Source organism: Rhinoderma darwinii, chromosome 3 (genome assembly GCF_050947455.1).
Source record: "Rhinoderma darwinii isolate aRhiDar2 chromosome 3, aRhiDar2.hap1, whole genome shotgun sequence".
Lineage (NCBI taxonomy): Eukaryota > Metazoa > Chordata > Amphibia > Anura > Rhinodermatidae > Rhinoderma > Rhinoderma darwinii.
The window spans coordinates 290,109,738-290,123,414 of NC_134689.1; the positions used below are offsets into that span (position 1 = coordinate 290,109,738).

Below are 13,677 nucleotides of genomic sequence, written 5' to 3' on the forward strand. Positions count from 1 at the left end.
TGCTTTGGTGCACAAATTGTATGAAAAACACTAACATTAAATGGAAAGTAATATGCAAGTGAATTATTAATGCCCTTTTGACTTTATACGAATGCAGAAAACTTCATATTATCCAGTTTCGTATTGCTGACACAATCTAAAATGCAGACACTGATATTTAGCTGTCACAGTAAAAATTCCATGAAGAACAACTAAGCATATTTTCTCTTTCAATGTTTTGCTGGAAATACACATTGAGGTGTGCCAGGTATCAAATGTCAACCCTGAGGGAATGGTGAGCGCCAGGGATTTCTACTGCATCCAATTACTGTCACGATCTGCTGGAACGAGAATGATTACAGGAATGAAAAGGGAAGCCCACATCTTACCTCTGTGCTGCTGGGTAGCTTAGTCAGCACACAAGCAGCTGAAGATTAACACTGCACCAATGTTACGTCACCCCCTTTACCAGGCACAGAATGATGCAACGTATTGTTATAATACAATATTTTAGTATTGGCATAGTGCAACAATTGCAAGTCACCACCTTCCATCACAAATCAACACATGGAAACATGAATTCCTCATTTAAAGCGACCCTCCAGACGAACTGAAAATTTTTACTATACATGGCAAATGCATAGTCAAGATACCTGGTGCCCTCAAACGATCCCACCGCCGTTCATGCATTCTGGTTTCATATTTGCATAGTCTTAAAATGGCCACCACAATCTAAGAGGACTCCCAGCACACAGCGCTACTTTGAGCACTTAGCCCGGGGAAGCCCTTGACATTACTGTCCATATAAGGACAGTGAAGTCAGGGCTTTCAACAATGGAATCCCTGGCCAGAGCATGGTAAGATCTCTGGCCGGGGACTCCAGTCTTGTAGATAGCACCCCTCCATGTAGATAGCAACCTTCTGCCTGAAGATAGCAAACCCCCCCCCCCCATCCCCCATAGATAGCGCCACTGTAGATCCCTGTAGGAGCGGAATTCCCAGCGGCCAGACTCCGCTCTGGCAGCGGATTCCGCTCCTGGAGAAGCCCCCGGCGTCACTATCCATATATGGACTGTGATGTCATGGGTTTACTCCTGGAGCAGAATCCCCGGCCCTCTCTGGCAGGGGATTCCGCTCTCCTGGTGTCACTGTCCATATATGTACAGAGACGTCAGGGGCTCCGTCTATGTGCGGAATCCCCGGCCTGCTCTGCCAGCTGATTCCGCTCTCCTGACGTCACTGTCCATATATGGACAGAGACGTCAGGGGCTTCGTCTATGAGCAGACTCCCTGGCCTGCTCTGGCAGGGGATTCTGCTCTCCTAACGTCTCTCTTTATATATGGACAGAGACGTCAGGGGCTCCGTCTATGAGGAATCTCCGGCCAGAGGGATTCCGCTCCTACAGTGAGCTGCAGTGGCGCTATCTATATGGGAGGGGGGGTGGTATCTAAAACGGGGTGTGCTATCTACAGGGGGGTGCTATATGGGGGGTGTGGCACTATCTACAGGGGACACTGTGGCACTATCTACATGGGCACTGTGGCTCTAACTACAGGAGACACGGTGGCGCTATCTGCATGGGCACTATCTACAATTAGCACTGGCACTTTATATGTGGGCACTATGTCACTTTATATGTGGGCACTGTGGTACTATGTGGGCAATGTGGCACTATCTACAACTGGCACTGTGGCAGTATGTGGGAACTGGCACTTTATATGTGGGCACTATAGTACTTTGTGGGCACTGCGGCACTATGTGGGCACTGTCATTTTATATGTGGGCACTGTGGCATTATCTACAGTGGGCACTATTGCACGATCTACAGGGACATTGCAGCACTATCTACATGGGCACTGTGGTGTTTTCAGGGGGTTGGGACAAACAAAACTGACAACTGAAATCCATCCTCTTTTTTTTATTTTTTTTAAGTGGCCATGAAAAACAGATGGCAAGCAGATGACAAACGGCCATTAAAAACAGACAGGTGGACTGGAAATGGATGAAAATTTAATGAAACTTTAGAGACACACTGATGCAAAATGGCCATGAAAAACTGACAGTTGATCAGTTTTTAATGGCCATTTTTTTTCACTGTTGTGTGAATGTAGCCTGAGACATGCCCCCCCTCCACTACCCTGGATCAGTGCAGATGTGGATGTGGAACGTGTCTCAGCCTTTTTAAGAACTTTGTATAATGGCCTCTACAGTCCCAGACTTCCATATGCAAAGATAGTAACGAGGGGCCTAGAAAGATCACATTTTCAATTTTGACTGGAGGGTCGTTTTAAGGATAGCAAATCACTAATAATGTAAGCCACAACACCGCAGATCTGTCGTACGACTAATACCAACTGCCCATCCAGTGATATTCCTTCCACCAAATCTGACGGAATTGTCCACAGAGCCTGCAATGCAAATGTGAACAAAGCCTAATTCCTTTTCACGCTTGCGGGTAATAATTTTTCCGGATACATAATGACAAAAAAAAACTTAGTAGCCATGGCATAGCTTTCATACAGTGCTTAAAAAGGCTCTGTCCCCAGATTATAAATGCCCTATCTCCTACATAATCTGATCGGCGCTGTAATATTAGATAACAGCAGTGGTTTTTATTTTGAAAACCGATCATTTTTGAGCAAGTTATGAGCAATTTTAGATTTATGCTAATTAGTTCCTTAACCCCTTAGTGACCAGCCCATTTTAGGCCCGAATGACCAAGCTATTTTATTCGTTTTTCTACAGTCGCATTCAAAGAGCTATAGCTTTTTTATTTTTTCGTCTACATAGCTGTATGAGGACTTGTTTTTTGTGGGATTAGTTGTGCTTTTTAATGGCACCATTTTTGGGTACATATAATTTTTATATTAACTTTTATTAACCTTTTTGGGGGGGATTATAAAAAAAAACTGAAATTCCGCCATTGTTCTATGCGTTTTTAAATTGACGCCGTTCACTATGCGACGTAAATAACATGTTACCTTTATTCTATGGGTCGGTACGATTACGGCGATACCACATATGTAGAGGTTTTTTTATGTTTTACGACTTTTGCACAATAAAAACACTTTTGAACTAAAATTATTTGCTTTTGCATCGTCGCTTTCCAAGAGCCGTAATTTTTTTATTTTTCCATCAATGTAGTGATTTTTTGGGCTTGTTTTCTGCGGGACAAGACGTAGTTTTGAATGGTACTGTTTTGGGGTGCATGGGACTTATTGATTCATTTTTATTATGACTTTTTTGGGGGGCAATGGAAAAAAATTGCAATTTCGCCATGGTTTTTTGCGTTTTTTTTTTACGGTGTTCACTTTGCGGTTTAAATTACCTATTAACTTTATTAATGGACTCATTACGGTCGCGGCGATACCACATATGTGTACTTTTTTTTTACACTAAAACCACTTTTTTTACTGTACTTTTTATTAATAATATTTATTTCACTTTGATGACTGATTTTATTAGTCCCACTAGGGGACTTTACTGTGCGATATTCCGATCGCTGCTATAATGCTCTGGTATACTTCATATACCAGAGCATTATTGCCTGTCAGTGTAAATCTGACAGGCAATCTGTTAGGACGTGCCTCCGGCGCGTCCTAACAGGAATATGTCTAGGGCAGACCTGGGGGCTTTTATCAAGCCCCCGGCTGCCATGACACCCCAACGGAGACCCGCGATTTAATTCGCGGGCCGCCGATGGGTGACCGAGGGAGCGCACTCCCTCTGTAAACAAAGTTAAATGCCGCGGTCGCTATTGACGGCGGCATTTAACGGGTTAAACGGCCGCGATCGAAGTAAACTTCGATCGCGGGCGTTGGAGCAGGAGTTCAGCTGTCATCAGACAGCAGAGCCCCGGCTCCTGCCTGCACGGGAGACCCGTGCAGGACTTAGACTAGGCTGACGTGAAAAGGCGTCAGCCTAGCCTAAAGCCCATTAGTGAATCACGTGAAAAGGCGTATTGGTGGTCACTAAGGGGTTAATAGACAACTGGGCATGTTTTTACTTTTTACCAACTGGGTGTTGTACAGAGGAGTGTATGAGGCTGACCAATCAGTGACCAATCAGCGTCATACACTTCTCATTGTTCCAGCCCAACAGCTTTCACTGCACAGCGTGATTGTGCACAGTGTGATTGTGCGGTGACAAAAATAAAGCCATCAGTAGAAAGCAGTCAGCTGTACGATTCAATGCTAGCCATTACATGGCCCAATTCTAAAGACTGATCCAATGTTCAGGCAAAAATTAGGTGATGTGATACTTGGAATTTTATTCCCATAGAAGAGACATGGAAGGTTCTCACTTTTCATTAGATCTCACCAGTGGATTAGAGTACAAGGACAGCTAGATGTCTCGCCAACCATCAGCGAGACCAGCTATGGTGTTCTCATACATAATGGGTCAGATTTACTAATAGTGTCTAAGTTCTAAATAGTGTAAACTTAGACAAGGAAGTCAGACATTGCGCCAAATTCATCAAAGTGTTGCTTAATGTTTGAGAAATTTGTTGCATACAGCGAGACATTCTGTGGATAAGTTCTTGTGGTGGAACAGCCCTTTTAAATGACTGTTATATGTCATGGGAATGGACAGAATTGCAGTTTCTTATTTAGAAGTAAAAAAAAATATTTGTGGTTAGCTTCAAGATCTGTGGAAAGTTAACAGTAGCAATATGCTGCTAAGTTATCTAGACTTTATCCACCCACCCAATCATACATGAATCAGATTCTCTTTTTATCTGTATTACTTTAAATGCCGATAAATGTCATCAGTAGGATGACCGCCATTGCTCTGCACACTCTTATCTCTGTTGAAAGTGCGGCTTCAGACAATTCAGTTTTAAACTGATTTGACAATACTTTGTCTGGCTCCACACCATTCTTAATAACTAGACAAGAGATCAGTCAGCAAATAGGTAGGTTTACATAACCACCATTCAAACAGACAGAATGTAAACAGGCTCCTCCAGAGGGCTGGCCGGTTTTTGCAGCAGCTCTCCAATTTGGTAACCAGAGTAAATAAATGTTTTAATTTACCATTAAAGGAAGATGCAACATAATACAAAAATATGGTGCAACGAAAAATTATGCACCCTATTTTAAATGTAAGTTTTTCATTTAATCTTTAAAAAAACCTGTATTTTTCAACAGGATGCAAAACTGTCCTCCATACCAAGGAAAATTAAGTATCTTTTCGCACCTACTCCTCATCTTTTTTCATTGTCCTAAGTGACAGCCTTAAATCCCTGGTAGTTGTTTAGTCCTTGGATGTCTCAGCAAATAGTAAAATACATCTTGTTTATTTTTCACAAGAGGAATAAAAAAAAAAACATTTTGGCTAAACTGCACTTCTCGTTATAAAAAACCCATACTACCCATATTAAAAATAAAAAAATGCATCTTAACATATTGTCTGAGATTTGCTTTGCAACTGACACCTAGAAATCATTCTGAAAAATCAAGCTCAGTTTTGGCTTGGCTCACACTATGTGTTTTTTTGCCATGCTTCTAACATGTGTTCTTTTTGTTTTGGTTGATGAACACCTATCAAGAGACAAGGAGTTTTTCTACCAAAACAAAAAAACGCATGTTAAAAATGCAGTGCGAACCCAGCCTCACAATATTAGAAAAGGATGCATTGATTTGAGGGAGAGTGTTGTGGGCATGCTCTTTGACGTGTAATGGTCAAAGTGCAAACAAAAAACCTCTATTGTCAATGCTGTGATCCTGTGCTATCTGCCTCCGTCCATTGTACTCCTGCCCTCTGATGATAATGAGATGAATGCGGACCCTGCCTCTGTGTTACAAGTTGAAAAGTCATCACTACAAAACATGCCAAGTATGAGGTCCTCAAGGCCAGAATTATACATTTCAGGATAAATCCAGTCTCTCAAAAATATATATATTTTTTTAATAAGTGTCATTGCTCAAATGTCAAGGTAGACAGTAAGACAATATAACTCTACAATAATGTAGTATATCTTCATATATGATTGTTCTCTCTTCAAGGTAACAAAACTAACTTATACTGGGGAAAAAACTTCTTATATAACCATAAAAGTAGGGGGGATGGGGAAGCCCTTTAGAAAAATGTACAATTTAATTCACCAGACAGTCCGCATAATAGTTTTCAGACAAGTAATGTTTTGTAACGATGAGTGAATTCATTTTCACAGACAGAAAATGGAGTGTATATTAGACATTAAATGGCAATAAATAATACTCACTGCATAATGAAACTTTTCATTGCAATCACGATCATTGGCCTTCACTCGTCGTTCCTCCTCTATAAAAGAAAAAAACCAGTCGTCACCTAGAGAAAACACTGGTAAAAAGTAAACCAATCGTCTGGAACACACAGCAGCAGTACCGGAGTTTACAATGTGCCAACATTTCACATGTCACCACCTGACTGCCAGATTTTATATCTTGTGATTTTATAAGCTGCTTTCATGCATATGTTCAATTACTGGTAAGTATTTGGTTTAACAAAGGCTTTAAATACCTTAAAGCGTACCGAACCTTTCAGGTGACTTTTCAGAATAAGCTGTGGGCACATGAGGAATAACACTATTTCTAGCCATTATACGACTTGTGTTCTGCATTTATTTTATTTTAGCAGTTTACTCCTCTGCAGGCACTCTCTCGAATTCCCAGTTTTCTCGGAGCTAGTAGACAGAGCCTAGTAGACAAAGTGCTATCATGTCTTCTATAAACTGTGCACGTAGCTGCTCCTGCTCCCTCCTCCCCTCTCAGGAGACTTCTATGAGTAGATGTAACGTGATCCCTCAGTGGGCTGATGGTCCGAGTCAGTGATCAGTTAGGAAGGCGGGTGAAGTAGCCGGATAATTGGAGAAAGACGCATTACAAAGTTTGAGATATTTGTTTGTACTATTAATTTATGCAAAGTTTGTTGAAAAGTAAGTGACCATTTAAAGATCCCCCCCCCCCCCAAAAAAAAGGACTGTTAAAGTAATTGCCATACTGCAACATACATACAAGATGTGAGCCTTACACCTGAAATGTTATTTACCGATTTCACTTACCCCATCGTGTGCTCAGGCTAATATGGTGGGGCGTTTCAGAACAGGCTGTAGCTCCTCCCTATGTCTTCTGCTCTGCAGATTTAAACGTGAGTAAATCTCTTCTCTGCCAGACACTGTGTCTGCTACCTAGCTCCCCACCGCTCCTTTTCTTCTCCCGACTTCCTGACAGACATTTGGTCCCTCTGTCTGCCGCTGCAGCTCCTTATTGCCCGAGGTCCTGTGTGCGCTGCCTGTGATAGACAGGGGTTACAGCGCATGCATGGTAGCAGTTGAGAACAGCTGGGACCGCACATAACGCAATCTGCTATGCAAAAGAACTGCCCATACACGGGACGTCTCTAGTGACGTATACTGTGCAGAGACTTTTCAGCCCTTTGAACACGTAATAGTTATTCTGCGCAGTTATACGGCGCTTTAGCACAGCGGGCAAAGATCATAATGTCACGAGTCACTTTGGAGACAGTAGGTGCATTAGAAATGTGATATCTGTAAGACTTTAAAATAAGTGTCAGATAAAAGCTTTAGCTTTGAAAATCCTTTAAACCTCTTTTATCATTTTCGTTTTTTCCTTTCATGTCCAAAGGCCATATTTTTCTCTCTAAATAGTCGTATGGGGGCTTGTTTTTTGTGGGACGAGTTAATGGCACCATTTAATGTACCGTATATTATACTGGGAAACTGCGAAACAATTCAATGTTGGGTGGAATGGGCAAAAACAGTGATTCCTCCGTTGTTTTTTGGATTCATTTTTATGGCGTTCACTATGCGAAAAAAATGTTTCTTCTCTGGGCCCATACGATTGCGGCAATACAGCAAAATATTATGTACTACTTTTATAAAGAAAAAATTATTTGTTAAAGAAAAATTATTTTGTGTCGCTATATTCTGAGGGACTATTTTTTTTTTTTTTTCTGTTGATGGAATGTTTTTTGTTTTGCAGGGCATGCTATAGTTTTTATTGGTACCATTTTGTGGTACATATGACTCTTTGATCACTTTTATTTCATTTTAATTAAAAGGTAAGGTGACTTTTTTTTACGATGTTTACTGTGGGGGAGGGGATAAATAATGTTATATTTTAATAGTTTGGACTATTACGTACATGCGATACCATTTAAGTTTTTTTGTACACGACTTTAGGGGAAAAATTGAAAAAGGTTCTTTTTTTTTTTTTACTTTAATAAAAACACTTTTTTGACCTTTTTTTAAAGTTTGTTTTTTTTTAGTCGCCATGGGGGACTTACAAGCGATCGTTTAATCGCTGGTACAATGCATTGCAATACCTATGTATTGCAGTATATTGTCAGTTTTACCAACACCTATTAAGCCCTCCGGCAGGTCTTAATAGGAACACAGAGATGGCAGACCTCTGGGGCCTTCATTAGGCCCCCAGGCTGCCATGACTACCATCGGGGGGACCCAAGAGAGTGACGGAGGGCACCCCTCTTTTTAATTGGCTTAGATGCCATGGTCGCTATTCACCGTGGCATCTCAGAAGGTAAGCGGCCGGGATCTGTGTTTCCCCTGATCCCAACCATTACAGTGAGGGTCGGCTGTAACATAAATAAGGAGTGGGCATAGGCCGTGCGTCCGTTCCATACTTCTTTTTCGCGGCCATGTCGTACAGTTAAGTCATAGGTCGTATGGCCCATCACAGACATTACATTTTCCTCAGATCCCACCAAAATGAACACTTATGTTATTTTCTGACAAGTTTTCGTGACATATCAAAGTTATTCTGCATTTCCCCTTTTCTTTTAGTGTTAAATTAAACATATAAATTTATCTCGGGAAGACCCCTTAGATATGTAAGAATGAGTTCAATCATTACTAGAACACACCATGCAGTATATGGGATGATTATTACTACTGCAAACATGAGCAGCGAAAACAAAGATGCATGTCACGTAAGGAGGTCTGCGCTACATTAAGGCAGAGTTCACATGTCGCGGACTTGTATACAGCCTATAGCTTGTCATATAGTTGCATTCTGTACACAAGTGTTAAAGCATGAGTACATAATACTAAATAAAAGGCAAAACTGTGTAGCGCAGGCTGCTGCTCCTACGTTGTATTCTGCACCATGAACCACTCTCACAACACAGATGTTCAGTTACCGCCATTAGCATAACCGGGAATCATTGCCAAAGCTTGATAATGCTGTAATTGACCAGAAAATTACTGCACAAGATGTAAAGGACGTGCAGAACAGGACAGCAATAGTTTTAACACACGGTACATTGAAAAAGCCCTCAAGCCACAAAGATTGAGTCCATATTATTAATCCTGAAATTCTTGAAAAAAAAAATCTGTCACACATTACGCTACACTGAAAGCTTTTCTTTCATTTGTTTTTTAACTATTAAATGCAGCAGTAAAGCTGGATTTAGACAGGAGATTTAAACAGGCCATCAGACGCCTTCCCTCTCTATTCGTCTGCTACATTATATTCCGCTACAGCCAAGCAGACGAGCAGAGACATCAGTCATGTCCAGAGGGGAGGACATAGAAAGGTCTTAGGGATGAAAAGGCAGGACAATACCCGGTTCGACGGACATCTTGTCCCTAAATAACATACGGCGCCCAGAGGAATTAATCTACTTTCTTTATACTTTTGAAAGCCCCAACATATGTATTACAGGTATGTGGGACCTGTCTGGCGGTGTTAGGGACTTGTAGGGGAAAAAAATCTGGTGACAGATTCCATTTAACCATAAATCAGTTTGCATAAAAAAAATCCACAATTTTCAGAACGTCTAAAATATACAGGCTGACTATTTGCATATTTGGCCCAGTATATATTTTTGAAGTTTTAATACTTTTTAGCCAAATGCAGGAGTGAAACCTACAGTCTCCTCTTTCTGGGATTCATTGCTAGTTTTGGCTACAAAAACGGAACTTTATACAAAGCATTTTTGTGCTTTTTTGCTGTATTTTTTTGTAGTGGAGAAAAATCCACCTTCCAGATGTAACAATGTAAGGCTATGTTCACATCTGCATTGGATGTTCTGATAGAGGTCTCAGTCACAGATCCGGTTCAAAGTGCAAGAAAGCCACAGACACCATGATGGAAACCTTATGTAACCCATTAAAGTACATGGGTCCCGCCATGCGACGGATCTGTCACTGCTGTTATTTTCATTGTTCTGCGCCTATGGCTGCAATGTTTTATGTATTTTTAAACAACTTCTAAATGGACTTTTATTAAAAAAACTGTTTTACTTTTTACAGATGCTACGTATCCTGTCCTGTATACATAGAAGAAGTATCATTCTGTCTCAGCTGATTCCGTCAGTTCAGCTGAAAGCTTGTCCTGCATGTCTCTAATACACAGGATCCACCTAATAATGATCACACCTAAGTTATGAACTTAGACGTGATCGATTTTAGCTGTATCTTGTCTGTCAGTCTGACACGCAGGACCCGATCTCAGCTGAACTGACAGAATCTAATGTATGCAGGATACATAGAAGCTGTATTGTAAAAACATTTCTTTAAAAAAAAAAAAGTTTAAAAACACGTAAAAATATTGATTTATTAAAAAAAAAAACACAACATTGTTTTCAAAGGTGTATATAGCTTTAAAGTTGTTCAGACAAAAAAAAAAACGCTGGGAATGAACAAAGAGCTCTTTAGTTTCTGTTTCGGTTCCCAAACTTTCTGTTCTCTTCTAAAACAGAAAATTCGGTTTCCTCACTCACTTCTGCGCAACTTTATTTTTATTCTCAATTAGGGATATTAAATATGGGGCATGGAAGTGCTGAAGATGTATAGAAGGGGTCTAGGTGATATTTCTTCGCAAAATCTTGTTTAATATGGGAAAAAAATCGCAAGGAAGGGAATTCATACTGTAAGGTTGATGCTACACACAAGATCATGCATGTACCACTGTATTACCGTGACCTCAATATTTACCTATGCAAGAGCACGAGTGACCTTGCAACATTTGCAAAATATACGATTAGATTAGATTTTTCCTATGGGTAACCATTAAGGTTACATTGCGATAATCCAGTAATTTTACAGCAACTTGCTGTACTGTAGCTCCTGTCTAAATCTGGCAAACTGGTCTAATTGTGAAATTTCCATAATCCATACTTGCTAATTTAGTCTGGGGCTACAAGGCGACTTTCCGTCATGTATGAATTGTGGTTAAATTAGGATTGCAACATGGCTCACTCATTTGTTTCCTACAGGCAAACAAGTTGCAAGCCATCGCGGAACTATGGCAACATTTCTGGCGTTTGCGATTGTCACAAGGTTGCTTGTGACTTTTAATTCCTTAGAGGACCATTAAAGTTGTGTCGCAATCTTAATTTTACCATGTATCGGGCAACACTGAGTATAGCGGTCACTGTGTAACCCCAACTTTATACAGGGAAAAAAGTTTTATAGTGTACCTAACTTTTCAGGTGACATTTTAGAATAAGCTGTCATATGTGTGTACATGAGGAAAAACAATATTTCTGCCTATTATATGTCTTGTATATGGCATTTTTTGTAAATCAGTTTTCCCCTCTGCAGGTTCTAATTCTCAGTTGTCTTTAAGTTAATGAGTGTAGCCTAATGGTTATCACATCTCCCAAACAACAGCACACACAGAGCAGAGAATATCCCGATGCACTATCTGTCTGCAGCACACTCTTAGGCCCCATGCACACGACCATGCCCGCAATCACGGCCCGCGATTGCGGGCATGGCCGGCCGCCGACTGACAGCCACATTTTCGGGCCGTGCTCCCATACAAAGTATGGCAGTCCTATAGAAATGTAATGAAGCGGTGGCTGAGCATGTATAGTACCACTCCATTCACATAGGGCACTCGGGGACCACAGTTCTTGAGATTGGTGGGGGTCCCTGCAGTCGGACCCCCATCGATTAGACATTTATCACCTATTCCGTGGATCGGTGATAAACTATTATTCTGAGAATACTCCTTTAATAAGCATTGAGGCTCACAGTAGGACTTTGCACTCAGTGTACTAAACATTGACACAAACAGATCAGTCAACAGCAATTTGTTGACAGTTTCCATGTATCAACAAGGGATTTTGCACACAAGAATTTGATGGAATGACAAGTAAAAACGGCAAAAAAAGGTTATAAGGATACAAAAAAATAAAAATAAATGATTTTACACTTCTTGACTATACTGGTGATGTTTATAATAAGGTGGGAACCCACTTTAAATTGAAAAATATACTCTATTTGATAAATAGAGCAATAGAGTCAGAGGCTTCAGGTTTTCAAAATTCCAGCAAGTATAGACACTGCTGCCAGACAGATCCCTTCTAGATGCTCCAATTGACATTAGCAGGTATTTAAAGTATGCCCTGTATCTCAGCCTGACTGGTAGTGACTACTGTAACTACTGGGGATTTGGCGGCCACAGGGACTTACAGCTGCGACCTTTCCAGTAGTCACAGTAGTGACATGTACGACCAGACAGGCTGAGAGACACCTTCATTTGCATAGAGCGCACCCTTAAAAACAATGATTGCACCCACTGTGGTATATGAGCAGGAGAATCTAATAGATGCTCTTTCTTAGAGGGGGTCTGTCCATGACAGAAAACTGCTCTAAATACTTTCTTATATTCAATTTCTCCTAGAAATCTTGTGGGGACTATATGATGGATATCTTAAAGATAAGCCTTTATGTAAGTACTAGATTACAATAAAGTGAAACAAAGCAATGTTCTTACCACATTATTCATGAAACAAAATCTAAATGTAACAGTAAAAAAAAACTTCATTCAGTAAACATCTTATAGCTACAATGATGATGCCTATTGATAAAATATTTAGATGTGTTTACCACACATCTATTGTTTCTGCTGCTAGATAAGAAGGAGTTGTAAAACCTTCGTTAATGCCTGCAGTCTACTGAAAAGGAATACAATTCCAACTAATTGTAAGCCCAGTTGTTATGGCCAAAACGGCCGCTGTAAAAGGACCCTAAGGCCTCGTGCACACTTCCGACACCGTTTACACGGCTGTTTTTGACGGATCCGTGTGCCCGGTTTAGCGGCCGTGTGCACTCCCGTGTGCACTCTGTGTTTCCATTTCCGAGCATGGTACTGTCCAGGGTGCTGAAAGAGTTAATGGGCTGCACTGATAGGCGGTAACTCTTTCAGCATCCGTGGACAGTACCATGATCGGCGCTCGGAAAATAAAATTTTAATGAAATTAAAAATAAATAAAAATAAGTTCATACTTACATTCCTCCTGTCCGGCCTCCAGCGATGACGTTTAATCCATGTCACCGCTGCAGCCAATCACAGGCTGTAGTGGCGGTCACGCACGTCAGGATGACGTCAGAAGGCCAGCCTCCAGGGATGACGCTTCATCCCACATGACCGCCTCTGCAGCCAATCTCAGGCTGCAGCGGCCTCTGCAGCCAATCACAGGCTGCTGCGTCAGAAAGGAAGGTCGGAATGGAGGAAGAAGAGGGACTTGTCACCAAGACAACGACCGGGTACGTATGAACTGCTTTTTATTTTATTTTTAATCAGCAGCCTCTTTTCTCTATCAGTGATTTATAGAGACAAGTGGCTGCCGATTAGTGTCATATTTTTGTAATGTATTTCTGCCCGCCCGGCGGTTGCTAGGCAACGGCTCCGTCACACACGGACGGCACACGGATGCCTTCC

The 13,677-nt window shown here is 41.1% G+C and overlaps 1 protein-coding gene across 3 annotated transcripts in view; it reads right to left on the reverse strand.

The window, feature by feature from the left end:
- Positions 1-13,677, reverse strand: part of ATP8B4 (ATPase phospholipid transporting 8B4 (putative)) — a 257,001-nt gene that overhangs the window by 205,779 nt on the left and 37,545 nt on the right. For all 3 annotated transcript variants that reach the window (XM_075858039.1, XM_075858037.1, XM_075858038.1), the window contains exon 4: positions 6,207-6,265. In XM_075858039.1, coding sequence (XP_075714154.1) covers positions 6,207-6,265 — 59 coding nt within the window. The remainder of the gene's footprint in view (positions 1-6,206; positions 6,266-13,677) is intronic.